This window comes from Parambassis ranga, chromosome 4 (assembly GCF_900634625.1).
Source record: "Parambassis ranga chromosome 4, fParRan2.1, whole genome shotgun sequence".
NCBI lineage: Eukaryota > Metazoa > Chordata > Actinopteri > Ambassidae > Parambassis > Parambassis ranga.
In genome coordinates, this window is record NC_041025.1 from 8750938 (window position 1) to 8778822 (window position 27885).

At 42.9% G+C, this 27885-nt stretch overlaps 1 protein-coding gene across 1 annotated transcript; it reads left to right on the forward strand.

The window, feature by feature from the left end:
- Positions 1–410: 410 nt before the first annotated feature.
- On the forward strand, positions 411–27875 carry hcn2b (hyperpolarization activated cyclic nucleotide-gated potassium channel 2b). The gene is made up of 8 exons (XM_028403893.1): positions 411–1273; positions 2369–2792; positions 6847–7008; positions 14252–14470; positions 21590–21736; positions 22056–22296; positions 24605–24769; positions 26914–27875. Exons 1-8 carry the CDS (start codon positions 411–413, stop codon positions 27873–27875), a joined length of 3183 nt encoding a protein of 1060 aa, XP_028259694.1.
- The last annotated feature ends 10 nt before the right edge of the window (positions 27876–27885 follow it).

Here is a 27885-nt window from a genome sequence, read left to right on the forward strand (position 1 = left end):
AATAGCAGAAGTAGAACTTGGTAGTTTCTAATAACCTTCACTTGTCACCTTAACCCTGTCGTTCCTATCAGGTGAGTTTATACATCATTGATTTTATTTATTAGTTGATTGGAGTTGTTTTTAGTTACACTACCAGGCAGGGTGTGTCCAAACTTGCTGTCTTTTGTGCGCACATTTGCTCTGTAGAACCCTGCAGCCAAAAACTATGATGTCTTCTCTCTTTCCACACACAATAACAGCAGCCAGGTTGCAGCCATAGCAACGCCAACGATGTGCTCCTATCCTAAAGTGATGTGAGTGGAAAGCAGAGGGCTGTTGCTGCTTTGAACTCCACACACTCCTTCCTCCGCCGCCGCCCAGTCTCACCAGGTTCAAGGTGTGGGAGTGTCTGTCTTTGTCTGCCGCCCGTGATGGACGAGGCGGAAGACGGCGAAGAGGAGCCCAAATTCCAGCAGGCTCGACAACCTCAAGTGGGGAGCTTGACCGGGTGCGAGGAACATGGGAACAGCGGAGGAACCAAGATGAAGAAATTTACGCCAGGAGGCGGAGCCGCGTCCATTGCGCGCAAAAACTCCAACAACAATGAGCTCTGGCTCCTGCAAGACGAGGACTCCGAGCATTTCAGTGCCAGTGGCAGCACCGCCTCTGCTCTGTCATGCCAGAGGGATGCTGCTGGTGGCCAAGCAGGCTCAGAGTCAGACCAGAAGCGTAGAGGGGACACAGTCTCACAGGCAAGCGTGACAGGAGAGGGGGGCATCGGTATGATATGCAACAAAAACGGAGACTGTAGAAGGGACCCGGCCAGTTCAGGGAGTCTCTCCTCTCTCATCTCAAGGCAGGAGAAGCAGGCAGATGGAGGAGTAGTAGGTGAAGACGGCAAGGTGCAGGCAGCGAGCATGGACGGCTCAATCACTTCAGCGGGCTCCCTGACACACGGGCCGGGGGCCGAGGTCAAGACCGTGGCAGCGATGGAGAAAAAGGACTCCCGAGTTTCCTTCTCCAACGCCCCAACCAGTAAAGGACAGACTCCCAGTCAACATTCTAGAAATTCTGTCACGTTTTCCAAAGCAGAGGATGGTTCCCAGATAGTGCCGGACGATGGAGACTCCAGGGGCAATCAGACATACATGCAGCGGCAGTTTAGTTCCATGCTCCAGCCTGGAGTTAACAAATTCTCCCTGCGCATGTTTGGAAGCCAGAAGGCAGTGGAGAAAGAACAAGAGCGCGTAAAGTCAGCCGGTAACTGGATTATTCACCCATACAGCGACTTCAGGTATGGATCAAATTGAGTTCGGGTCCTGAACAGTGCGTGCTGTGAGTGAGTGGCACCGTCACCACATAAAGCAAAACCTTTCTTATAGAAAAATATAAGAATATATAAAGTAAAGTATATAAAATCTTATTTGTAAAAACAAACAAGGACGTTTTATGCACGTTCTTGGATGCATATCGGGTTGCAGGATAACTGAAAGAATATTTCATCTAATATTTTTAAATTAAGGGAAAGTTTAAAGCTGTCTGTGTCCTGCCTGGTGCGTTTGCCTGGGCAAATATGTCACACTGCATAAATGTGTCCTCTGCAGTATGGCACAGCAGCTCTTTCCAGCTGTTTCTAAAAGCGTCTTAAATGAAAAAAAGTTGTCTGAACATCAGTTTCAGCACCGAGGACAGCTCCTCCAGTTATCAAAGTATTTTTCCATTAACTCTCCAACATTATTACTGAAGCATCACAATATGATTCTATCCAGTATTGATTAGGAGTGTTGTTGTTTATGAAGTAATAGAAGAGGACGGACTGGAGGACAGTTTCTGGAGCTGAACTGAAGTCATGACTCAGCAATGCACCTCAGTCTGTTTCTTTATTCCCTATTATAATATGCAATAATTTGACTGGCCAATATTCTAAAACTGTATTCACTTTAAACAGTGGGAGAAAGCAGTGTGTTTTCATAAATAAATGCACAACTGCCACTGTGATGATGTCCTAATTGTCCCCTATTTGAACACATTTTTTTGCCTTTGGTTTGACCAAGTCAGATGGTTCTCTGTGTGTGTGTGTGGCTCATAAAAGTGTGTTACTTCATGATACAGACAGAGAGCGATAGCAGTACCACTTGTCATAAATCAAGCAGATTCAGCATCTTTGACTGGTATGTGATATTCATAAAAATAGCCTGCACAGTGAGTGTCTAGACAACAGAGTTTCACTTTTTTATATCTGCTTATTTGACTCAAACACACAGGCTCAGGTGTATCCCTGTATTGAATTATTATGTATTGGTCACTTGTTTGTGTGCTTTTTGTTGTGTGACTTGTGGATTAAATGGACCCCCACTGTTCCTCTGACCATCATTCACTTTATTCACAGGTTCTACTGGGACTTCACCATGCTGATGTTCATGGTTGGTAACCTTATCATCATCCCTGTGGGCATCACCTTCTTTAAGGATGAGACCACCACACCTTGGATCATCTTCAACGTCGTCTCTGACACCTTCTTCCTTGTTGACCTGGTGCTCAACTTTAGAACGGGCATCGTGTTCGAGGACAACACCGAAATAATCCTCGATCCAAAGAAGATTAAGAAGAAGTACCTGAAGAGCTGGTTCGTGGTGGACTTTGTCTCCTCCATACCCGTGGATTATATCTTTCTCATCGTGGAGAAGGGCATTGACTCTGAGGTGTACAAAACGGCCCGGGCACTCCGCATCGTCCGCTTCACAAAGATCCTCAGTCTGCTGCGCTTGCTGAGGCTGTCCAGACTCATCCGCTACATCCACCAGTGGGAGGAGGTACGCCAAGTCTCAGATTTATTATACAAGCACAGGGACGGGATCGGGGTTTGTGTGTTACTTTGACCATAAAAGGTTAGGTTAAAAAAATTATTGATGAACACATCTAGCATATTGAACTGAGGTACTGATGCAAGGGAAACACAGAATACTCAAGGGAGACACATGAAATATGCATGGGGCACCCCTGTTTAAGGCTGTGTGCTATATTTAGGCAGTGGTAAATAACCACTAAGCCATCTGTACAGCTGACTGATGCATGACCTGCTGCTGAACACATTTCTGGGCATCTAATTGGCTCATGTTATTTAACCTCTCACACTCAAATTAAGTATGTGAACATACCGTTTAATTTATCAAAAAAGAAAAGAAATACACAGTTTTAATTATATTGTGTTATCTTTGCATATCATACAGTTTGTTGGGCAGTAATTAGCTTGCTCCTTAATTTCAGTCACTTAGTGAGACTTCACAAAATTCTTTGAAAAGAAATGATCAATAAAATAAACATAAGTGTTGACTAACAAACACTTTTGTATATGTTACGAAACATTGCATTTGCACTTTTTAACATTTAAATGCCTTTAATGAGTTTTATAGGGCTCATTAGCATCACGTCTGGCACACATGGATGCCGTTAGCTCCGTATTGATTATCTCTGACTCTCTGGTGCGGGGTGGGGGGAAGGTGCAGTTTGGATTTTATAACAGAGTATTGCTCCGCTGCTTTATATAAGGAGCTCATAAAAAAAAAGAAAAAATAATTTGACCATGCTCTAATTAATAATACAATATTGGATTCGGCTGCAGCGCTCTATGTCAGTAAACAACTGGTAATATCAAAACAATCAGCCTCTATATAATAACTTATACACACACACACTGACATGCACAAAATGAGGTTTTACAACATTTGTATTGCAATAAGCCTGATAGCTGGATAATAGCTCATCATATTCCTGTTTACTGGTGCGGTTAAGAATTCATGAAAAATTTAATTTGTGCTTATCAGTGGGAAAGTAAGAAGGGATTTTCAGAGGAATGAAACACTGGAGGATACTAGCTGCTTTTGTTTCGTAGCAGGAAACACATATTTTCTGATTCTGTGTGATGTTGTAACCAATTAAAATGAATTGATACTGATAGATTGTAAAAACACTCACGTGTCTCTGATTGCATTACACACCAGGAAGTCATGCTCATCTATACATAGATGCATCACCATCCATCACATGCTCCCCATTGCTACATAAACACAATTAACCCTGGTCTGCTCTGGCCATGTGCTTCATTATAAACTGAGTCTCCTTTATTTGTACGAAGTACCCATCAAATGTGTATCCCCTCACTCTGAAAATAACCACTGCTCTTCTGATTACACAGTGGTAATTTAAGCTTGATGAGAACCCTAATCACTGATTCAAACACACACAGCTGAACGCCGAATGCTCCGACTCAGCCCCTGCCCTGATCCTCTTAGCTCAGCTGAGCTCGGCTCAGCTCGATCCAAACGTTGGCTGGCCGTGTTTTCTCTCTGCCCTAGCTCAGCTCGGCTCAGCTTAAGTCCCGCTCTCTGCTGCTGGGGTTTCCTAAAGGATGTTCTGAGCATTGTTATGATTCTACCGTAACGCAGCTGTAGGCCAACACCGTGGGGAGCAATGGACCACAATCAAACTGAACAAAGAATAAAGTGGTGTCAGTTGCCCAGAAGCAGACAAGCATTGTTGTTAGTATCCAGAGCAATTTCCTGAGGGCGGAAGCTTGCACAAGGACAGTGAATAGATTTGATTTTCTACTTTTCTTTAAACATGTTTAACTAACAGGAAAGAGTAGAAGATAGTTTATCTGCGTTTTTCAGGCTGTGACTTGTGGTCACAGTAATATGCTTTGACCCAGATTGCGGTCTGACAGTGACACATGGCCAGGTGCTGTTCTGGTGTCAGGGGGGACATTAGTCCTGGAGCCTCATTAATCATGATGGGAATGCTTTCTAATCACAGGGCAGGGCCTCACAGCGTGTTTCCCTCCCTGCTTCTCCAAAATGACCAAAAGCCATTAGCCATTAAGGGAGAGACTCTAAACAAGAGGAAAGTTTTTGGTGACTAAATGCCATTTTTGAGCCAAATCAAACAGGGGGGAGAAATTAAAGTATATATTTAAGATGTTATGTAAAGTATAAACAACATTTTTCTGTTCACCCTGGAGTCCTTGTTATAGGTAATTTGACACCCTCTGTGTGTAAATTATACTTGTGAGCTATGCAAAGATGTTATGGGATTCAGTAAACATTTCATTATTCAACCAAACACAAAGCATGAGAAAAGGTCTGAAGCTATTCCATTCATGCACACTAACAAGTTGATATGCAAGTGAGCTGCAAGTAGAGGGCAGCGAGGCCTCTGAGGTGACAGGATGAGTCACAGAACGTCCCGCCCTGGCTGCTCCCAAACTGTAAATTCAAAACAGAAGCTGCTTCTCCATGTCTACACACACACACACACTATTTGGCCTAATTCACATGTAGGACGATCCTCCTGTCTCAAGTAAGAAATGAGCCTTTGTTTTTGACATAAGAAACCTTCAGACTGGCTCATAAAGCAGGACTCTTCCAGTATGCATAAATATAATCACCATATGCAGACATACAGCGTCTGGCCTACTTCCTCTCCCTGTAGGAGACTTCGCTGGTCCCTGGTGGGGGAATGAGCTTTTACTTATGATTTACTGAAGCATCCAGTTGGCCCAGTTAAGCAAGGATCCCACACCAGTGCACACACACATGCATGGTGCAAACCTAACCCTATACACACACACACACACTGTGGCAACAGGGCTTGGCCAATAGCCAGCTAAACCACAGTGAGCAGTGTTTACAAGACTGTGACCACATCATCAGCTCCACACAAATGAACCTTCTTACCTTGGGCGACTAGAGGCCGGCCTGGGCTGCTGATCAAAGCTTCAGCATCTCCTGATGAGGTTTTATCAGTAAGGAGTGGGGTTGTTAACACACAGCTGTTGACATTTCTTGTTAATATAGAACCTCAGCCTGACATTGTAAGAAAGAGAAGGAAGGAGACACAAACCACACAACTTCCAGATTTCAGATGTTTTGTGAATAACTGTTGCTACAGTGTTTTGATACCTTTTGTATTCTCTACAATATTACTACTTTAGCTTTCTTGGTCTCAAACTCACAAACAGTTGTCATATTGTTTTACTTTAGCCAGATGTTGTGTTAATATCTCTTTTAGCTCATTGCTTTGGTTCCAAGTCCCAACTTTAAGCAGCAATTAGCAACCAGCTTGCAGCAAAAGCAAAGATAAAAGGGTGGAAGTACAAGACAATGATCACTTACAGCCAAGAGTTCAACAATATCCAGATAACTGTTTGTTAACAGAGCTGAAATTGAGAGACATCGAATTGAACAGATTGCAGTCAGTTAACAGTTTGACGTGGAATTAGCTGAGTGCATCACTGCTTGTTTCTTTTGGCATTTTTTTTTTATTTTTTTTTACTGGACTATTTAAAAGTTTTCCTCCACATTCAACTAATTAATAAACACATTTAAATTGCAATTAAACATTGCATGACATTTAAAGGCCACATTCATTGTGCAGTTATTTATTTCTTTTGAAAACAAGTGCAGCTGATTGATGATCTAGCTGTTTTCAGTGGGTACTGTCTGATTGACAAAAAAGCCTAATCTATTTATAAATTTAGACACATGTGGACGCATCCTTGTGTGCGCTCTACTGCACGTGGAGTGGGCTGAAAAAAGTTTTCCTTTTATTAAGTAAGATCCAAACAAAAGTGAATCAGGCTTTGCACACTGTCAAACAAAGGCAAAGGCAGCATCCCTGGCAATACCCTTCATGGCACTGCTCTCCTCAGTGTAACATGTCTGTTTGTGCTTTTCAGCATTGTTTACCATTCATTCTGCTGGGACCCAGTCTGTATAAACACTGATTATCTTTACCCTCACACATCTATCCCCACTTTTTCTCTTCCTTTTTCATTCCTGTAACCCACGCCATCCCTCCTTCCGCTGACAGATCTTCCACATGACCTATGACCTGGCCAGTGCTGTGATGCGAATATTCAACCTGATCGGTATGATGCTGCTGCTGTGCCACTGGGATGGCTGTCTCCAGTTCCTTGTTCCAATGCTGCAGGACTTTCCGTCTGACTGCTGGGTCTCCCTCAATAAGATGGTGGTAAGCCAAATGCTCTGTCTGTATGTTTAATATATGCATAGTCACACAATCGCACAAAAAGTGTTTGTTTGCAAAGCAACACTTACTGCATAACCAAAGCACAAACACATTCCCTATGGAACACGAGGTGTGTTATTTGCACCCAGTTGGGGAAATAAGACAGACACCCATAGACATATGCAGGACCAGCCTCAATTAAACCCCAAACAGTTAAACCCAGGAGACGTGCGAGTGTGCAGACAGCAGGACAGGGATGAAAAAAATAAGCCTGCTTCCACTCTGTACAGCATGATATGTGTTTTGTTATTTAGCCATTCTCCTCTTTTTTTCTCCTCTCAGATGTCCTTCCTTCTTGTTGGCATGTGGTTTCTCACCATCTGCTAAAAACACAACTAGCAGAGGTGTTCTTCTTTTCTTTTCTTTTCTTCTGCCAGAAGAAACAGATCTCTCTGGAGATCAAAGTGCAATTATTATTAATTATCAAACTAGTTAATGAAAAAATACTGTAGAAACATGTTCATTTGGAACCAAACATAAGGAAGAGGGTAATTAGGACAACTTACACTCTTGCTGATGTTTTCACAATGACAAATTATCCAAAGGTTCTGATGCATTTCTCATCTGTCTCACACTTTTTTCTTCTCCTGGATATCACTTGTATATGTGTGATCATAAATGTGGTCACAAGTGCAGTGGGAGAAACAAAAATACAGAGCACCATCAGGAGGTGTCGGTCCTTGTTTGGCTCGCCATCGTCACTCTGCAGTGGGGACACACAGATTAGAAACTGGTGACTGACAGAGCTGGAGGCGCAGAGAAGTCAGAGGATATGAGCAGTGGAAACTGTATGCCTGCTTGCCCTGTCGCTCAGTATGTGCTGCTATCACACATTTGTGGGCTTGTGCACTGTGTTCGTGCATCAACAGAGGAATAATGCTGATGCTCTATATTCTACATGTTATCAGGCTGAATAATATCTATTTATGCTTTTTGTGATACACAATGAATAGGCTGAACTGTTCACCTTTAGTGCCGGCTCTTTATGCAGGCGACGCTCCTGCTGCTGAGTCTACAGTACACAGTATATGATGTGTGAAAAGAGAGGTGATGATTGTTTGGACAGTGGTGCAAACACAGCTGAAATGACTTGTAACCATGGAGAGAATTACATCAATAGGATAAATAAGAAGTTAAAGAAGACATTTTACATTTTGCGTTAATGTTGGAGATCAACTGCAGGAAGGGTGTGTTGTAAGGAGACGATATTAGCAGGGATTGACACTGTGTACAATGTAAACTGACCTTCTGCTGTGACGCAGCTGAAGCATGTCAGCGGTCGACTGCTGCTTACTGGTGTCATATCTCAGAAACTGCACGCAACTGGCAACATTTTTTGTCAGTGAACATTTACATATTTGCAGCATCTGAGGAAGTTCAGCCGACTGGATAATTCCTTCTTCATGCTTGTGTCAGGCGCCGGCTGTCTCCCAGGTCGCCTGGCTAAAGCTAAGAAATGTTTCATATGCTGAGAGGGAGGGAACCTTCTAATTTTGGCACGTAGATTTGTGATATTCAGGCCTCTCAGAAACACACTGTACTGTGTGTGTTTGTGTGGTTAGACATAGTCATGTATATATATATATATATATATGTGTGTGTGTGTGTGAGACTGTGTGTGTCTGTGTGATCTCCAGGAACAGATGGACCTCACACCCGTTGACCCTAGGGGACATCACTGTTGCTTTTCTGTCACTCCATCTCTTGCTTTCTTGTTTCATCTCTGGCCATCTTTTCCCCCCTCACTTTCTCTCTCTCTCTCTCTCTCCACACACACACACATGCATTTTTTCCTGATATCTGTGGAGGCCAAGAAGAAGCCCACTACTGAGCTCCAAGTCTATGACTTATAGCCTGTCAAATGCAATTAGAACTGCAGTTCCTCAAATGGCCACTAGAGGCTGCCTCTAAAACGGTGTCAAACCACATAGACCTACATGTTAAAGTGTTTCAAAAACTGATTTTAGTCTCTGTAGATGATTCTGATTGTTTTCATATAGTCATCTAATTAAATTATGCAATAATTATTAAGAGCATGGCTGCTGTTACAGCAAGGTACTGTCACAGGATGAGAGCTGTTGCCTCAGCTCCCCTTAGCAGTGCTGTGCTCCCCCTCTGCTATGATGTACTATATTATATCGGTCATCACCCATAAACCTCTCATCTCCTGTCCTCCTTTTTATTCTGTCTTCCTTCCCTCTCTCCCTCCTTCTTTCCCCCCTCGCTGTGTATACATTCTCTTTGATGCCTCACAGCGACGGACGTTGTTTACGTGCCATTTTAACTGAGCTCGATGCCACAGTGCCAGCGAGCGCCCACCTGGGCGTGGCTGCCTGGTGTGCTGTGCCGCTTCCATCTCGGGGTAATCAAGGTCAGGTCCTCTTCAGAGTTGCTCTGAATGAGAGGCGGTGTTAAATGATCCTCATGCTTCACCTCAGAGTCTCTGGCAGCCTGCCCGTGCTGGACATTTACCGGACTCCACCCTACTTTCCCTTTTACCTCGTCCATGCACTTATAGGGCTATGGAAGTAGAACAAGAAAAAAAACCCACTGTGGTTAGTTCACTTTCTCAGAAAGTACTCTGATAAGCACCTGCTCTGTTTTTCTGGTCTAAGACTTATGTACAAATAATCACACCCTCCATCTTTTTTTTCCCTCTCTACCTCTTAACACCAAAGAACTATAATACTCGTAAAAGATATACAGACAGCCGGCTGTGGTCTTTACTGTGAGCCAAATAATACTGCTGCTGCAGCATAGTGATTACATGAGACCTGATCATCATGGTCTGTTATGTAAGTGACTCTGTTATGTGGATGATGACAGGTGGTTTAGTTCCATCTATCTCCACACTGGCTGGCTGTTAGATCTTTAGACTAAAGTTTCTCTTTTCTTCTAAACGTCTATCACTGCTTCAGATTATGGAATATCTCACTTCTGGAGCAGTTTGTGCGGCCCTTTCTTGCACGCTCTGTGTTCAGACACACAGAGATTCACCTTAAGAAACACTCAAGCTTTGAAAGTTTATAAGGGTATCCTCTGTTCATTCAATTATTGAAGTGATCTAACCGGCAGGCAGGCCTGTCACGCATAAGAGGATAATGGACAGTAGCTGTGTGTGTATGTGGAGGTGTTAGTGTGCAGATGAACGACAACTCTCCTGCCTCTGATGTGACAGCTACTCTCTGTGCTAATTTGGTACAGTAACACAACATGCATTTTTCAGAGGAGAAGGATTAAAATGGGTGTTACTGCTCATTGTGATTTGGAACTATAGGCAATACAGCTGAGTGGCTCGTAGATCTAATTTATTTATGTGTTTTCTTCTCTGCACCAGTCGACTACATGGACCGGCATTATGCACGGTCAGGAAACTTTGAGGCAGCATTTCAAAAGCACTTGCACTTGCAGCATTTGAGCTGATTTTTGTTATACTGGGTCAAGTAGCTACAGCTAAAAAAATAGCTTCACAGGCTGGTAGGAGAGCAGAATTTGCGGGACAAGTTGCCCCTTGTGAAACCAACCCCATTTAAGAAGAAATGTCATTATTCACTTTGCAGTCAGATGTAGAGTATAGATTAAATACTGCTAGTAGAGCTTGGATAGAAAATTATATCTAATTCTTAGATGTTAAATATGGTGTCTATTAAAAAGGTCAAATGTATGTTTTTTTATTTAAAAATCAGCCAACACTGCTAACCTAGTACCACCCTACATCTCCACATGGTGAGATTGGCTGATCCATAGTGTTACAAAGGGTGGCTCAGTACTCAACACTCAGAGTGCTGATTTAAAAGCATTAGTTCTTCTCATCATACCTCATAGATCAGAGCACAGTAGATGCTCTGGGCTTGATTTCCACAGCCACAGCTTGCATCATCAAATAGACACATTCTCTGGATGCACATGGTTGCACAGCCAGAGCAGTCCAAACTCTACAGCTGTGCCTCAGTTCAGAGGCCTGATCCTCTAAAGGACACAGCCTGTGAAGGTACGGCCCTCACAGGACCTGATGGCCAGACTAAAGCCCGTCCCCTGTCCTAACACTCCTAACACCTAAACCCTTCCCACAGTCACACAGCTCTAATTTTTTGAACTCAGGAAACCTTGTCTCTACAAAGTTCTGCTCTTGCATGGATGGATTTTCAGTCTGGCCGAAAGCAGTAGGATGACAGCTGTGGTGTTCCTCTTTGCAGTTCCCTGAGTACCTCAGGGCTGAACGTTAGAAAAAAAAAACATCTAAAAAACTATGGATGCCAAGCTGTGTGCAGCCGGCTCACTAAGTTAAATGGTGTTTCTTTACATAAAGTGTAAAACTGCAATATTTTATTTATTTTAAACTACCTTTAGCGGTAGTACCTTTAGCCAGCGGAGAAATACTAATTAAAGCTAATGAGCTCAAAGTTTATAATGATTGCTTTTTGAGCAGCAAGTTTTATTCAGCTGAGTCTGTTCTTCCTTCAGCTCAATTTACAAGCATCCATTTAACATCTGATGAAGTCCATTTTAGAGTTACATGTCTCTACACCGAAAGGAAATCACAATGATTCCCTTACACTATCATGCTAATACGCTAAACTTAGATTAATATAATTATTCATTATTATTATTCATTAGCATTGTTACATTAATCACATTGGATGTAGCATTTCAAAGTGAATGACACACAACCTGTAGCCAATCAGAGAAGCTGTGATGTTATTTTTTTTTATAATATTTTTTATTCTATTCATAAATAAAATTAAGCAGCTCTGACATTTGGCTTGTTAATCAATTATTTAAGGTGGACTAAAATATTATTTTTCTGTAAAGTCAGCATTCTTAATTATTATCTTTAATTAATTCCAGCTGAGACCAAACCTTCTTGCTATTTTATGAACTCATTTAAGAATGAATAATACATACAGAGGAATAACTTTTAGCATTGCTAACAAGCTTCTTACTGTGAGTCTACATATTAAAATGCTAAAGGCCTCCTCCTGTCAGTTTTTAGACTTCAGTGACGGTAACACAGTGAGTATAACCTGTCAGAGAGATGCTCAGCATGACACACACTCACACACAGTCAACTAGTATGTAAACCCAGATGGGTGTGCCAGCGTGCACGTACACACACACGCACACTATTCTCCTCTGTATTCCTCTCTAAATGCATTATGTGCAATTAGCTATCATCGGCACAACTCAGTGTAGACCGATGGCGAACAAAATGAACATAAGAACTAATTGCATTTATTTCTTCTGTCTTCTCCCTCCCGCCCTCACACAGGGTGGTATCTCTGTAGAATTACTTTATTGCGTTACTATGAAGGTTCTAATTTCCAATTGTAAGAGACATCTGTGCACTATGTCAGTTTAAATCAGCCATTACATCAAACTTAAACACGGTTTGACTGCTTACAGCTGGTAATGTTTTCCCTGTCTCAAAGGTTTTTCCAGCCACATGTAAAGGAGCAGTTCACAATTCCAGAAGAATAGACTTATTGCTCAAACAAGGAAAACTTTCCCTGCATCCATGCATCATCATTTTACTTCCATATTATCTTTAAAGCCACTTCTGACACTGCCGACTTTGACGTCAGCAAAAAGATTTCTAGGAACACAGGATGGATGAGCTGATGTGTACCTGCAGGCTTTCACTGACACTCACACTGCCGCAGTCACACATTAAGGGTAATGTATCTTCGACCCATGGGTGAGGTGTCACCTCCCGTGTCAGAGCTAAGAGACTGTAAAAACTACTGGCAGGCACTACGGATGATGTGTCATCCACGTCTCATTTGGACGTTACAGTAGTTATCATCAGGAGTTCAGATCACAGACAGACGAGCTGGGGATGTTTGTGTTTTTTAAAGATATGTACTCTACATTTTTTATGTATTCTTCATGTGGCTGTAGAGAATATTCTGATTGGTTAATCGCTGCAGACAGTTGCTACATAGAGCAGATTTTATTTGATTTCTGTTGTAAGTAGCTGTATAATAAGCAGAATAATGTGCCGGGATCCAGTCATTACACCAAATTTAACCCTTTAAGGCTGATACAGACCGCTCATAGCACCCTGTGTGTGTGTGTATGTTATATGAAACAAAGACAGACAGATGCTGCCAAGTAAAAGAAAATGTTTATTTCCATGCCTTAGCTCTGGGTTAGGACTCCCTGCTCCTGCTGTTTATCCCCCAGCCATGCAGCCAGCATGCTGATGACATCTGCATGCCTGTTTGCCACCTGTGGCAGTGGGAGCGAGACTCAGTCTGAGGCAGGGGGGTTTAAATGTTCTATCTCAGATTGTGGGAAATATTATTATACATATATTTATTGTAATGGGTTTAAGGGCTGTGGATGACAGCGAGACAAGAGCTTCACATGGGAATAATAACAAAGTTGGAGATATGCTGTTGGTAATCAAAGATTAGAAGATCCAGTTATCTAATCAAAACAACTGATACAGCTGACAGGTAAAAACTGAGACTTTAGGCCATGCTCATAGCATGTTAGCAGGGCTGAGGTTGTGGTTACTTCATCTTTGCTCACAGTCACCTTTGTAAAGATCTGACTGCAGCCCTCTGCCAGTTTGTCCTCTTTCACTTCAACAACTGAATTTGAATGTCAAATCAAATGCAAATGATGCTGTACAAATCAGATAAGAATCCATCCAGTCAATCAGCAGCAGAGGGGGCCTGAGGACTTTTAGACACGTATAAACTCTGCACAGTGAGAACCACAGCTGTCTGAGGGGATGATGTGGGGTTCAGCCCGCGCCTGTGGAGGGCTTTCTAATGAATCAAGCTTGGGAGAATTAGGGTTGACTTGAGTGTGCAAGCACCAATCAAAAGAAGACTGGAGCAGGCAGATGTGCGGGCTCCTCATTAACCGCTCGCCTCTTCCTCGTCTCCTTCTGCTCGGCCAAGACAGGGCGAGGCTGCTCAGCGGTGATGATTAGGCCCTCCACTAAACCTGAAACAATCAGCAGACACAGAGCCACAGATTTCACCTCACTCTTCAGACCTCTCATTCTTGAATCCTGTCTCTTTTTCACCACTTCCCTCCCACTCTGACTTGTATAATTTTGAACAGTTTACAGTACCTTTGGTGAAAAACAAGGTCAAAACATTTGAAAATATAAAAGTGTGTATGTTGTTCCATATGTTTTGTTTTTTAAAGCCATTCTTATTTTCTCCTACAGAATGACTCATGGAGTGAACTGTACTCATTCGCCCTCTTTAAGGCCATGAGCCACATGTTGTGCATCGGATATGGAAGACAAGCACCGGAGAGCATGTCGGACATCTGGCTGACCATGCTCAGTATGATCGTAGGAGCCACTTGCTATGCCATGTTCATCGGCCACGCCACCGCGCTCATCCAGTCTCTTGACTCATCTAGACGTCAATACCAGGAAAAGGTACGATGCTTTTGTAATCCAGCAAGTGAAGCTTAGTGGAAAAATAGTAAGTAAGCTGCCATAGCTGGCACTCTTATGTTACCAACTCACCTCACAGTTTTTATGGACTCCTGGACAGCCAGGTGAGTCCTGCAGGAGCTGGTTGAGACCAAAAACATGTCTCCAAATGAATCTTAATGCCACTAAATGATGCTTACGTCTGTTGCTCAGAGGTCACTTAAAATAACCTGCAGGTTTTAAGGGCGGGCGCTATAAAAACTCATTCTTCTTTTGTCATGTTAAGTGAATCAAAAGCTTTTACATAAAGTCTTTTCAGAAACGGTGTTAATCCCCAGACTTCACTAATCTATTTTATTTCACTATTTCTGACCTCTAAAGAAATAATCCCTTTCACAACAGGAACACTTTTTCTGGAAAGACTCGGTGTTGGTTTTATTTCAACCCCACAACCTCGCATAGATCTGCTAGACAGACAGACGGACAGACAGTGAACAGTAGGAATGAGTTCTCCCCAGGTGGCTCCTCTGCCTCTCTGACGCCATAAGGCGACTCCATAAAGACATTTAATCTACATTGTTTGTACAGTACAGATAAGCTTATCACATTTGATATGAATACAGGAGGATAGCTCATTTGATTCCAGCACACTTTAATAGAAACAACATCTGTTCTATTAGTTCGATATTCATGGCTGCCGCTCGCCGGGCCTCGGCCCGTCTGTCGCCTCTGAACAGCAGCAGATCAAAGCTTTCTGACTCTGCAGGCCAGGAAGGGGAACGTGATGCTGTGTTATAAGGCCACTGTGTCATCTGTGCTCTGTGTCTTGTTAGCGTCCTCAGATCCTGGGTGATGTGGAGACGTCTCAGGCAGTCTGTCCCACATCCAGCTTTGTTGTTTAGTTGAAACCTCTGGCCAGTGTTCAGAACAATTAGGTTTTCTCCTTAGTCTGTTTCATTGCTCATGAAGGTATGAAGGTGAGAGAATCCATGATGATGTTAAACTTACAGCACAGACAGACCATCTCTCTCATGGGACTTTTGGCAACGATCTAAAATGAAATGAAGCAGCTGTACCAGGCTGATTGATGCATTTATGATCTAAGGTAGAAGAATCCAGTTTTAGCAAACCAAGCGCATTTATTTTTAACACCCCCCCCAATACATCTACACACTTGATCCAGCAGCAATGAAGAATACTGTCTTTATTGACTCAGTATTTATGCAAAGCATCAATGATATCACCTCATTTATCTTAGTAGTCAATAGAAAAGACACACTGACCCTCTGTGAACAGTTTTCAGTCAGTGGCCCCAGACTTCCTTACACTCATAGAATCACTTCTGTAAATACACTCTCATAGATTCGCTTTTATATAAATGTCTTTTGATCTTGCCAACTTTTAACCTTGAAATGCTTCTTCATGCATTTTTAATTTCATTTATTTTGTCTGATTCTTTTGATCATGTTTTCTATTTTTACATTCTCGTTCTGTTTCACTCTCTACTAAGTTGTTGTTATTCTTACTTTCCTGCTTATAATGCAGTTTGGTCAGAGTGCTGTGTTCCTAAAATCAGGCTTTGTTTTTTGTTCCTCAGCAGACACCCTGTCTGTCTTAATTAATCATAGTAACCTAAAAATATGATTGGGATTTGCTTTATATTTGGCCTCACATATGACTTGACTTGTTTTCTGGAATTGTGGCAATTTCTGCCCCATCAGACCTTCTCAAGATTTCTCTAACCTTTCATAGAATGGACCTGAGAAAAGATTGTACTTTAACTGGTTTTTATTTGGTCTCAGGGACTGTGAGTCCTCTGCACTGTTCTGCTTCAGAGCCGTAGAGACTCGGGAGAAAAATAGAATCAAAAGCCAAATAAGCTGCTGACTCCATGCTGGAGTCTGTTTTGTGTCAGTTAGGTGTGACTGCGCTCTGTCTGCTGTGCCGTCTTTTTTCTTCCTCCTTCCTACTTCATCCATGATGCACAGCAACAGCAAGGCTGGACCAAGACACCGCATTCAGCATCCAGTTCGTCTCCAGTCCATCATGACCGTTTGTTCATCATTAACCACTGAACTGAAGCGTGCAATCTGCAATAAGTCCATCAGATAACAGACTGGAGACAGAGCTAGGTATGGTGCTGCGACTGGCCTCTCTGACAAAACAGATTCTTTGTATAAGATAGTCTAAATGCTCAGGCAGCATGGCTTTATATTGACATAACACAGAGTAAACAGTTAGCATTATGCTCCATGCTGAGACAGAAATGTCATAATAGCTGCTGCACTAAGCATCTTCACTTGTTTGCATGCAGTGGTCGTGCTGACCAAAGACAGATTCTGTTGACTGTAGGTCTCAATGACACAAAGTACGCCGGCACTTTATCAGGACAAACATATGTTGTTTGGTTATTGGTGTGTTTAGCAGATCTATAGAGACACAGGAAGTGTAAGATAGGGATGTTGCACATTAATGAGAAGCACTAAACCTGTTCTGTGGGCTGTCTGTCCCTGTCAGATCAAGTCGACAACCTCTTCATCAACCTCTTCATGTTAAAATGTTGCCAACAAATCACAATGTTTTACCTACATTCTACATTCACCTGGCCTCAAAAAAGGGAGGGGGTTAGATTAAACTGTTTAATCCACTTTAAGGAAGTGAACAGTGTGTTTGTTTTCCTGGCAAGGAGAAGCTAATTCTTCTGCTTTACAGAAACAAAATGATAAAACATTGGAATGTCTGCCCAGAGTTTGAGTCAGAGAGGTGAAGTTGTTGATTGTTGAACCTTTTACTTGTCAGAGAGTATTTAAACAAGCTCCTTGAAGAGCAGCATTCCCTTTGTGTTCCTTTGCATTGTGTTGTGTTGTCCTCAGCACATGTTTCTCCAAACCCCTCTTCACATCTTCATCCCTCCAGCTCTCCCCCATTTCATCTGTCCATTCACCCTTGACTGCTGGGCAATACACCATCTGCTGGCAGGCACCACACACGGACAGAGGGCATTGGCCATTATGTGACAGCACTCCTGCTTCTCTTATCCCCATCTCTTCCTCCCCCCTCAGGAGCCACAGAGCAGCATGTCCAGATAGTCACAAGAGGGGGGAGAGATGTGACCCCTGGGGCTTCCGGTGATGAGCACTGATGCACTTGGCCTTGAGGCATTAAAGAGCGACTTGCGAAACCGCTCACTTCATACCCTGAACAATCACTGAGGCTTGACCCAGAAGACCCAGGGTCTGACACTTGTGTTTTGTACATAAATTACAGCCTCTGAAATCTGACAAAAAAAAGCTTTTACTCACAGTCTACTCAGGGAGCTTTCATGGTTAGAAATGCTGATATATATATGCAGTATAGTGACAGTGTACTTGATAAAGTGCACCTTTTTATAGATCTTCCTGCTGTTGATCAACATGCAAATGGATAGGGCAGAAATCAACTTAAGAACATCTAGAACATCACACACAGATGCACACAGGGATATAGGATATGTCACATCCTGAGCCATGACGCTCAGTGACACGGCCCATTAATAAGAGGGCCAATTCAATTTCTCCTTTGCCTCTGTGGCAGCTTACAGTGACAGCCATGCATCATGCTCAAAAGCCACAAACCAGGGACTTTATATGTCACATGAAAAAAAAACCTCTAAGACCACAGGCTGGGACAAACAAATTTGATTTCATAAATGTAATGCATTTGTTAGTTTAACACAACCTTCTGGAGGAGGATCTGGCTCCAGTCTTATTTCTGTATCCCTGGTTAGACAAGAGGACCTGACAGGAAAACATAGCAGACATAAGACATGATAATTTACTTGGTGATTTAAAGGCAAATATTCACAGAAGAAGTGTCTTTGTTTTAAATACATATGATTCCTGTATTCTCAATGACTGCTCTCTCCCTCATGAGAGAACTTCTGCAGTTTACTTATAAAGACTTTTCTTTTTTGGAAACATGAGGCCATTTGAGTCTCACTCCCTTCCTACTGACTTTGAGTGACATGGTCACTAATCTGAGTCTAATGCTGAGAAAATCAGAAAGTCAATAAAGCTGAGCTTCTCTACCGACTTCTTTTAAAAGACTGGGCGAGTCAGAGACAGAGAGAGAGAGAGCGAGAGAGCTGTCATTCCATTTTAATTGAGACTGTCACACACTGACTCCTGAGGCAGGAAACACTTTTAAGAGCTTCCTAGTTAAACCCTGCTCCTGACTGAATGAGCTCTGGAAGTCATCCTTATTGTTGCTGACACACAGCAAATTGGAAGGAAATCGTCAAGTTTGAGTAAGTTTTATTGAACTGGTGATGCTCACTTAAAGGGGGAATCCCTTTTTATGTTTTAGATGATGTAATCAATTATTTTAAAAAGTACATTAAGCGTTTATATTACCTGTTTGCTTCCAGCATGTGTTAGAAAGCTGAGGAGATGGCTGACACATGTAAGGTTTTCATTTAGTGCTGCCATGGCTTCACACACTAAATGAATCATGACCCAAGGCAATTAATTAAAACTGAATGAGAAGGTGATTAAAACAGGGTTACATAAGAAAGTGAGCAAATTGTTTTTTTGTGCGTGTAATTTTATTATGTGGCTCATTAAAGTAAGTGATCCACTCAGATTATCATTGTATCATACATTAGGTCATGCTGATTTTTAGGGGGACATTTTTTGTAAATTCTTACATAAAAAAAACATTTTCCCCTTTTGTAAAAAACCACTAGCAGCTTTATATGAAGAAAAAACATCATATAGAATAGAGCAGAAGTTAATAATATTAATAGTGTCCTCTGTGACAGCCTGTATGTGACACAAGATTTGCCGTGTCACCAGTGCCACCAGGGTCAAAGCCTCCATTTTATTCTCTAAACCCATATGTCACCTTACAGTGTGACAAAATGTAATTTTCTTTATAGCACACTATCCTGTCCATGTATGTGTCATTGAGTGTTACAAGTAAGGTCACCGTCAGCGCCCTCCTCCCTCCTCGCTGCCGCTCCATCCGCACAGTGCAGGTTCTTCCTCAGCCCTCTGCTTGAAATCTACTAGTCGTCCGCAATTGACAGTTTATTCCACAGAGGGATGACTCACACTGCCTAACACACACAAACACGCACACACTTGGGAAAGAGAGACCTTATGCAACATTTAGAAGAACTGAGTCCACAGGGCCACATGTGTTTGTTGCACTTCCTAGATTTATGTCCTTTCATGCATATTATTTTATTTAATATCAGGATACCCAACCATGACTATAAAGGGAGAACACACTTATGTCATTTGTACACTATTAAGTTAAAAGTTAAAGTAATACATTCAAATTTCTTGCTGATATCTGTCCAATATTTAAGTGTCAAGGGTGACTGCTGGTTTGTAATTGCGGCAGTGACATAAACATTATATAAGTATGGACAAAGCTTCAGTGACGTCACCTGTAGGTTACTGAAGAGCAGTTATGAGTCTCAGTGGGAAGCTCTGATCGTCGACATGTTGGCAGCATCACAGTGCACGGTGTGGGTCTGCACTCACCTGTCACTCAAAACGGCCTCTCCCATTAGTCTGCGTAACTTTAAGTCCTTATAAAACAAAATGGGGGCAACAGTGGCGCAGTGGGATAGCAGGGTTGTCCAATAACCGGAAGGTTGGTGGTTCGATCCCAACTCCTCCCTAGTCACTGTTGTGTGTTCTTGGGCAAGACACTTCACCCTAGCCTGTGGCGCGCCTAGTCATTGTATGACACTGCTTGTGCAGCAGCTGTAATGAATTTCCCTCTGGGGATTAATACAGTATCTAAAATAAAAAAAAATAAAAATGACCTAACATACAATTTTGTTACAAAAAAGGAATTCATCAATGGAGACCAAAACTGTAGCTTGTACCAGGCGGTAAACATATTGATTTTTGCTGTACAGTTTTAACACAGAGGCCTATGAGGATTGACTCACAGCCCCTAGAGGCTGCAGGGTGAACTGAACATATGCCACTTTTCTTCATAAAATGTTGTTAGTCAATAGAAACGTACATCATAATGTAATTTGCGTTTTTTTAAAGATGATGCAGGTCAGATCTAGCAGCAGATTTAAGAGTTCAGAAGTTAAAGTTACGCCTCTCTCTCTTCATGTCTGCTGCTGATGTAATAGGAAGTGAACAGCTCTCCGCTAAGTAAAGGGGTTAATCGTGTTGGCCCATTGTTCCAAATCAAGCTACCTCTTTCCACCCTCAGGGTGTTATGATGTACCATAAAGATTTTTTTATGTTTACAGGAAGGCAGTGACGTGTGAAACTGCACTGACACAATTGTACCTTATAGGAGAAGCTGTGCAGTGGTTCCTCCATTTCCACAGGGAATCCAGGCATGAAATGTGTTATGAAGCATCATAATGAGCTGGGAGAAGTGGACATCCAGGCTGAATTAGATGTAGAAAAATGCATCATGTGATGGTGTGAATCAGTTCAATTTGACCCTCCAGTGAACAAACACAATGTGCTGTTTTCAGCTTCTTATTTCTAGCCACATACTATAGTTACATATTTATCAATTCCAGCATAAAACATCCTCGTTCCTCTGAATAGAAACTTGAGTACACACATACCAACTGCTTACATTTAATTATTTACCTCTGTCTTTTTTCCCCATTGGTCTTTACTGATCACATAGACATAGACATACCATGTGGCCTGATATTAGTTCTTATAGATTTTCCCCATAAAGGAAAGCATTTAGTAAACTAGTACCACCAGAGAGAGAGAGAGAGAGAGAGAGAGCGACTGGCTGTGGTTAACATGTACAGCGTGCTGTGTCTTTTTTCTCTAAACACAGCAGAGCGTGATAAATCCTCACAGGCTTTAGAGCCGTCATGTTTCCTTAACAGCTTCATCACAGTCCTCCTCTCATAGCTACAAGGTACAAATGGGTCATGGGATCCTCGTGTGTGCAGAACTGTACATCTCAGTGCACACACCATGCATGATGTCTTCACAAAGGCTGTAACTTGTGCAGCAACACAAAAGTTGAACTAACTCCTCACAATTACGAGAAGAGGCGCTGAATCCTGTTTTCAAGATTGATTTATGCATCTGTTTCTGCTCACTGCTATTTCCAATATCTCTCTCTCGTTTTCAGTACAAACAAGTGGAGCAGTACATGTCGTTCCACAAACTACCGGCCGACTTCCGACAGAAAATCCATGACTACTACGAGCACCGTTACCAAGGCAAGATGTTTGATGAAGAGAGCATCCTGGAGGAGCTTAATGAGCCTCTGCGCGAGGTATGAAAACACCCAAGCCTTCAGTGCAAGAGTTCAACCATAAATGCACACTTTTATCAGCTCTCCATCTCATTAAGTGAGTCATGAAATGTTCAATTATAGCGTCTTCTTTCAAAAAACTAATTGTGATGTATGTGTCACTTACGAATGCGTAGATCAGTCATTACCAGTTGCCATAGAAAATGATCTGTATAGAGCTTCAAAGAGAAGCTGAAACTACACTTCTGTGCGTATACTTCAATCTGAAAACACCCATTCTGCATTCACAGTCATCATCAAGACACTCGTGTTGTTGCCTGTGTCTGCTGTCACCATCTAGGAAATCGTCAACTTCAACTGCCGTAAACTGGTGGCCTCCATGCCGCTGTTTGCCAATGCTGATCCCAACTTTGTGACAGCCATGCTGACCAAACTGAGATTTGAAGTCTTCCAGCCTGGAGACTACATCATCAGAGAGGGCACCATCGGCAAGAAGATGTACTTCATCCAGCACGGAGTGGTCAGTGTCCTGACCAAAGGAAGCATCGCCATGAAGCTGATGGACGGCTCTTACTTTGGAGGTATGTCACTATCAGCTGCATTTCTTGTAGGTGTGTTTGGTGTGTGTTCACTATTACAACAAGCAGGATAAACAAAAGAAAAAAGCACCACCCTGACATTTAGCTTGGACTTCTTGTGCCACTTTGCCTTACAGCCACCTCTGCCCCACTTTCCCAGGTTGTTGTTCCTCTTTAGAAACATATGGTGCCTCTGCACCTCTGCAGCTATCACCACCCGTCAAAACACACAGGCCAACACGCACCCACATAGTTCACTTCAGTCCTGTGCAGCAGTGTTTTAAACATTCAGTGCCCTCTGCAGTAGTTCACTGACTTTAGCGCTCATATATCAGCTGCCCACTGTTGCAGTGTGACACGATTAACACACACACGTCCAATTAATAACAGTTAATTGGCACAGCGGCATGGCGATGATGGGGTCATTTGTAATGTCAGACATTGAAGGGTTGAAGCTGTGCCTGCTACTAGGGAGGAAATCTCAGGTCTCCCTTCACACACCTGGATTTTAGAGACTAATGCTTTAATTAACTAGCACAGTCTGTGTGTGTGGTAAAATCATTGAATAAGTCAGTAGGTGTAAGTATGTCACCACACAACTTTGGTGCAGTCAGTCTTCAATGTGGACTTCCTAGGTGAGCTGCACCTGATGACGTTTTTAAGGTTATTTTCTCTGATTCGACAGTGATCTCCTCCCAATAAGTGAAATTGGTAAAGTTTCCCTTTAACAAACTGAGGTTAAAAGACATCTCACACACACACACACACATACTCAAGACACTCATGTTGAGGAATATTGAAATGAGTACTAAAAATTCACTGCTCTGTATATTTCATCATTTTTAAGTATGACAGTTGACCTATCTACAAGCATCAAATGGTCACCCTGTGCTTTAAACAGGCTTTTAATTCAGCCCTTGTGGTTTCATTAGTATTATGATCCGCTCTCAGCACTTCCCGCTGCACGCTAATGATGCTAGCTTTATGCAAATGGCTGTGTTCTGTATAACCATGAAGATCCCGTGTGAGAATTTATAAAAAGGATGTCTGGAGCAGTTTTTCTCCATTAAAAAGTGTGGCACCTAAAATGTTGAACATGACTGAGAAAATCTGATGCAACAAAGCAAACTAACCTTTACAAAGCAGTGACCTACACTCGACAGTTTTCATGAATAGACAGAAAAATTATTGGACATCTTAAGCTTTTACTTCCATTAAAGCAGCTGTCCATGGACAGCTTGACAGTAAGCAGTGCAGCATCTGTCTGCGTAGGGTATTAATCATTAATCTACAAAGGAAATATAAATCCTTTATCAGATGTACAGAAAACATTCAAGGTCACACTTCTGTAACCTCTGAACAAAAAAGCCATTGTGAATGTTCAGAATGCATCTGCTGTGCAGAGACCATATGAAGGTGAGGGTGGGGGGGTCACCCAGGTCTTATTAATATGGATAATATAATAATCTTTTAGCATATAGCAGCAGCAAAGGAAAGCCAACAGCAGACGCTATGACAAGAAAAGCCTCAGCAGTTTTACACATTTTTTGACCCTGTCATCAAGTAGTTACGACAGATAGACGTGTGTTTGCAAAGCTCTGCATAACACCAACGCAGTACCGTGCTTTAGGCTTTAGCACGAAGCTAGCATCCACAGAGAGGACAGCTTTCATAACTGTATGCATTTTAGTGGTGTGTAGGTTCATGTTACCCCTTGCTGCTGAAACACCTCAGTTTTAACCAGTCACAGGCCATTCCACTCCAGGAACCATATGCTATGTCTTAATGGAGCAACCTCGTGTTTCGTTATTTCTTTCCCTTTACCACAGAGAGTCAGGCGAGGTCGACCTTTCAGGCGAAGAAAAAAAAGGAGGGCATATGGTTGTCAAGACAACAGTCAGCCTCAGCCCATATAAGAAGGAAGCTGCGGAGAATAAGATACTAAGGAAAAGGGAACAACCGAATGTAATGAAGCTTAGCTGCACATCTCTAAATATAGTGTGTGCTTCACACAGCTGTCAGTGCTGTGCCAGTGGTGGAGGAAACACTCAGTGTAACTGTCAATGGGTCATACTGACTACACACAACCCCTGCATGCATAAACCACTTTCATTCTGATCACACATTTGCTGAGTTTTGTACAGTTCAGAAAAAAAGAATAGCAGTGTTGTGTTGTATGAAAGATCAAATTCATACTGCTCAACAGATCTCTCTGTTCTTTAATCTGCCGCTGTCTGACACTTCAAAAAAACTGTCATCCTGCCATTTCTCTGGTCTGATTTCTGGTCTGGTTTTTCTTTCACCCGACCAGAGATCTGCCTGCTGACCCGTGGCAGACGGACGGCCAGTGTGAGAGCGGACACCTACTGTCGCCTGTACTCTCTTTCTGTTGACAACTTCAACGAGGTGCTGGAGGAGTATCCCATGATGAGGAGGGCCTTCGAGACAGTGGCCATCGACAGATTGGACAGGATAGGTAAGACGGACACCAAAGACAAGGGCTGGTACACTAAAAGAAACGATACTCTGATGCAAAATTATAATCTTTTGTTTAAAGCTACTTAAAGCTACGTTTTCCAAATCATTAATCAGATGCACAAAAAATATAAATTCCAGTTAGGCTTCATTTATGAGTGTCTTTGAAATTTAGCCTGAGATAATTAGCTTCACACTTCGCCGATAAAAGCCACAGGTATGATGTCCATATGAGCATATGTATGAGTCATTCATGAGATGAAATGAAGCGTAAGGAAAATGTATCCATTCATTAATATGATGTCTCTGTCAAAACACTGCGCTATCTGACAGCTGTGATGTACTGAATGAATGATCCTAACAAGCGCCCTGTGCGGCATGTTGGGGTGGAGGGAAGGAAACGCGGGTGAAAATGTATTCATGGCAGTGATTCATTTTTTAGGAAGTTTCCTGAGGTTTCGTCTCTGCAATTTCATCCTTCCGGTAGATATTTACACAGACATATATGACGCATAAAGCAATGAAATACAGTGTCACATAGGAGCAGTGATTGAAGGGGGTGGATGGAGGTGTTAGTGAAAAGGCATTGTTGTGAATGCAGCAACATGGAGGTGTTATGTCTGTGGATGCCTTTAAGATCTGGAAAAAAAGCAGCTTCAGCTTACCAAATGCTTTTAGCTCGCTCTTAACTGTCATCAGAGAGTTACTGTCACCCTCGGTCATCACGTGCAGCATCTGTCTGCAGGATGGACACTTGGCTGGCAGAGCTCTACTCTGCTGCTCTGCCAGCATATAGCCGCATCAGACAGAAGCAAAAGGGGGATTCCTCTGCACCCGGTATTCAGGCTTTGGCATCGAGTTTTAACAATCTGTGTAACCCATGTAACATGCTAGCAGGCTACGTCACCATCGACTTCTTCCCTGGCTTGGCCGTCTGCTGCGCCAGCTGACTGTTCTAGATAGAGATGCCCATGACCAGCCTTACTGCCCTCTTTGTCATCATGTGGGCTCTAACACTGACTAATACTGTAACATTCCAACATCTCTACACTGCCTGCTGCAGAATCAAGCTGTACTTTTATTCAGTGCAGGTAAAAATAACTACACTATAGGCACCGCCATGGCTGTCTCCTGTAAGTCCTGCTTATTCCCCAAGGAATAACAGATGTTGGATCATCTGGATGCAGCTAAGAAGCCTAACCTAATCGCGTCCAATGTCAGAACCCTGCAGCATTTCTTACCCATCCATACATTTCACCTCCTCGCCCATCATCTTCTATAATCTTAAACATCAGAGGGAAACCAGGACTCAATGTTTTAGTCACAAGTCTTTGGAGAAGCTTCATCAGTGTTACTAATGCATGAGAAGCAGCACTTCTCAGTGAGTCAGTCCCAGCTTGAGACTTGCTGAGCTTACATGTGAGTTGTTAAAGTGACATTACCTTCATATCAGTCAAAGGAACTACAGTGTGAATAAAAATATGAACTGATGGGACACGCCAGGAGGTTTCTTTTGGCATATCTAGAATCTCTCTCTCTCTCTTGACATATAAATTACATGTGTGCATCAGAGTACATATACTGAAGTGGTTTTCCAACAACAAAAACACATGGTACAGTTAAGTCAACAGATGCAGGTGCCTATTTTTGTACCACACTCACAGCTGAGATCTCTGTTCAGTCTTGAGTGCACATCTGCATCCAGCTGTGCTTTGAACTGCTGAGGCCTGGTCCTCACACACTGCAGGTAACTCAAGTCCTATGTTCTTGTACATAATAAGCCTGAGCTGGCTCAGTCCTTTGGCTCTGTCTCCATCACCTCCAGGAGGGCCAGCAGCTGGTCAGAAGTAAATACTGAATACGGTTATTGTGACAGTAGGTAGTAATGAACCTTCTAACATGTCCCTTCTTTATACTGTCCTTGGTTTGCATCTGTACATACATCAGTCCATGCTGCCAACTTCTGATTAAATCACTATTTCCCACTATAGGAGATCAGTGCATGTCTCTGCCAACTAAGGATTTGGTGTGTGCAGAAAAACTGCAGAACTTTGTATATGCAGTAAGCAGCATATCCAATACAAAAAAGGCTGGTATTTCTGTTTAGTAAAAAATACATTGTTTTCTGTTTCTGTGTCATCACAGGCAAGAAGAACTCCATTCTGATGCACAAAATTCAGCATGATCTCAACTCTGGTGTTTTCAACAACCGTGAGAATGAGATGATCCAGGAGATAGTTAAATATGATCGAGAGATGGTTCAACAGGTGGATGTTCCACGACCGCGGGCCATGTCCATGACACCTCCACTGCACGGTGGGATCTTTACTCCCACAGGTTCCTCCAGCCAACACCAGAATTCAGCAGTTGCCACTCTGCAGCAGGCAGTAGCCATGAACTTTTGTCCCCCCATGCAAGGGAACTCGATGGGAACGGGGAACCTGCAGTCTCCTCTGATGGTGCGGAGATTCCAGGTGATGCAAAATGTATCCAGCCCAGTCTCAGCCTCTCCACTGCAGTCTCAACTCCTTGCTTCTGGTGCCTTTGCTCCGGTTCTGTCCAGTCCTCCTGTCCAGAGCCCGCTGGCAGTTGGAGGAAGATCATTCCAGTATGGATCCAGTGCCCTGGCTGGTCCTAACTCAGGCTCCCAGCTTTCTCTAACCCAGCAGCACATAGCCAGCCCCGCACACAGGCCCAGCACTCATAAGAGCACCCATTCCTTGCAAATGGGCAGTCTGAGCCAAGATGCCAGGGCACTGTCAGCCTCTCAGCCCTCACTGCCTCATGAGGGGGCGCAACAAGGTGCTCCAAGCCCACCCCAATCTACACGAGTCTCCTCCACTTCCATTGGACCCCCTCAGACCCCATCAGGTCACACAGGCATCCGGAGTGCTATACCCCATAGGGTGGTACTGCCGCACCAGATGTCTGTGGGAGCCTTCCCTGTAGCATCTCTGCCTGGTTCTGCGCATGGCTCTGCAGCTAGCTCAGGACTGGCAGTGGGAACAGGTCTGGGGGACTCAGGACTACCTAAGAAGGACTCTGTGGTGAGCCTTCCTGAGACAGACCATATCAAAATCAGATCCAGGCTATCCTCAAACTTGTGATCTTAATTAA

Excerpts from the sequence above, each read along its gene's own strand:
- hcn2b (XM_028403893.1), top strand. The coding sequence starts at position 411 with ATGGACGAGGCGGAAGACGGCGAAGAGGAGCCCAAATTCCAGCAGGCT. Across the intron at positions 2,793-6,846 it reads ACATCCACCAGTGGGAGGAG|ATCTTCCACATGACCTATGA; the intron begins GTACGCCAAGTC and ends TTCCGCTGACAG. Across the intron at positions 14,471-21,589 it reads GACGTCAATACCAGGAAAAG|TACAAACAAGTGGAGCAGTA; the intron begins GTACGATGCTTT and ends TCTCGTTTTCAG.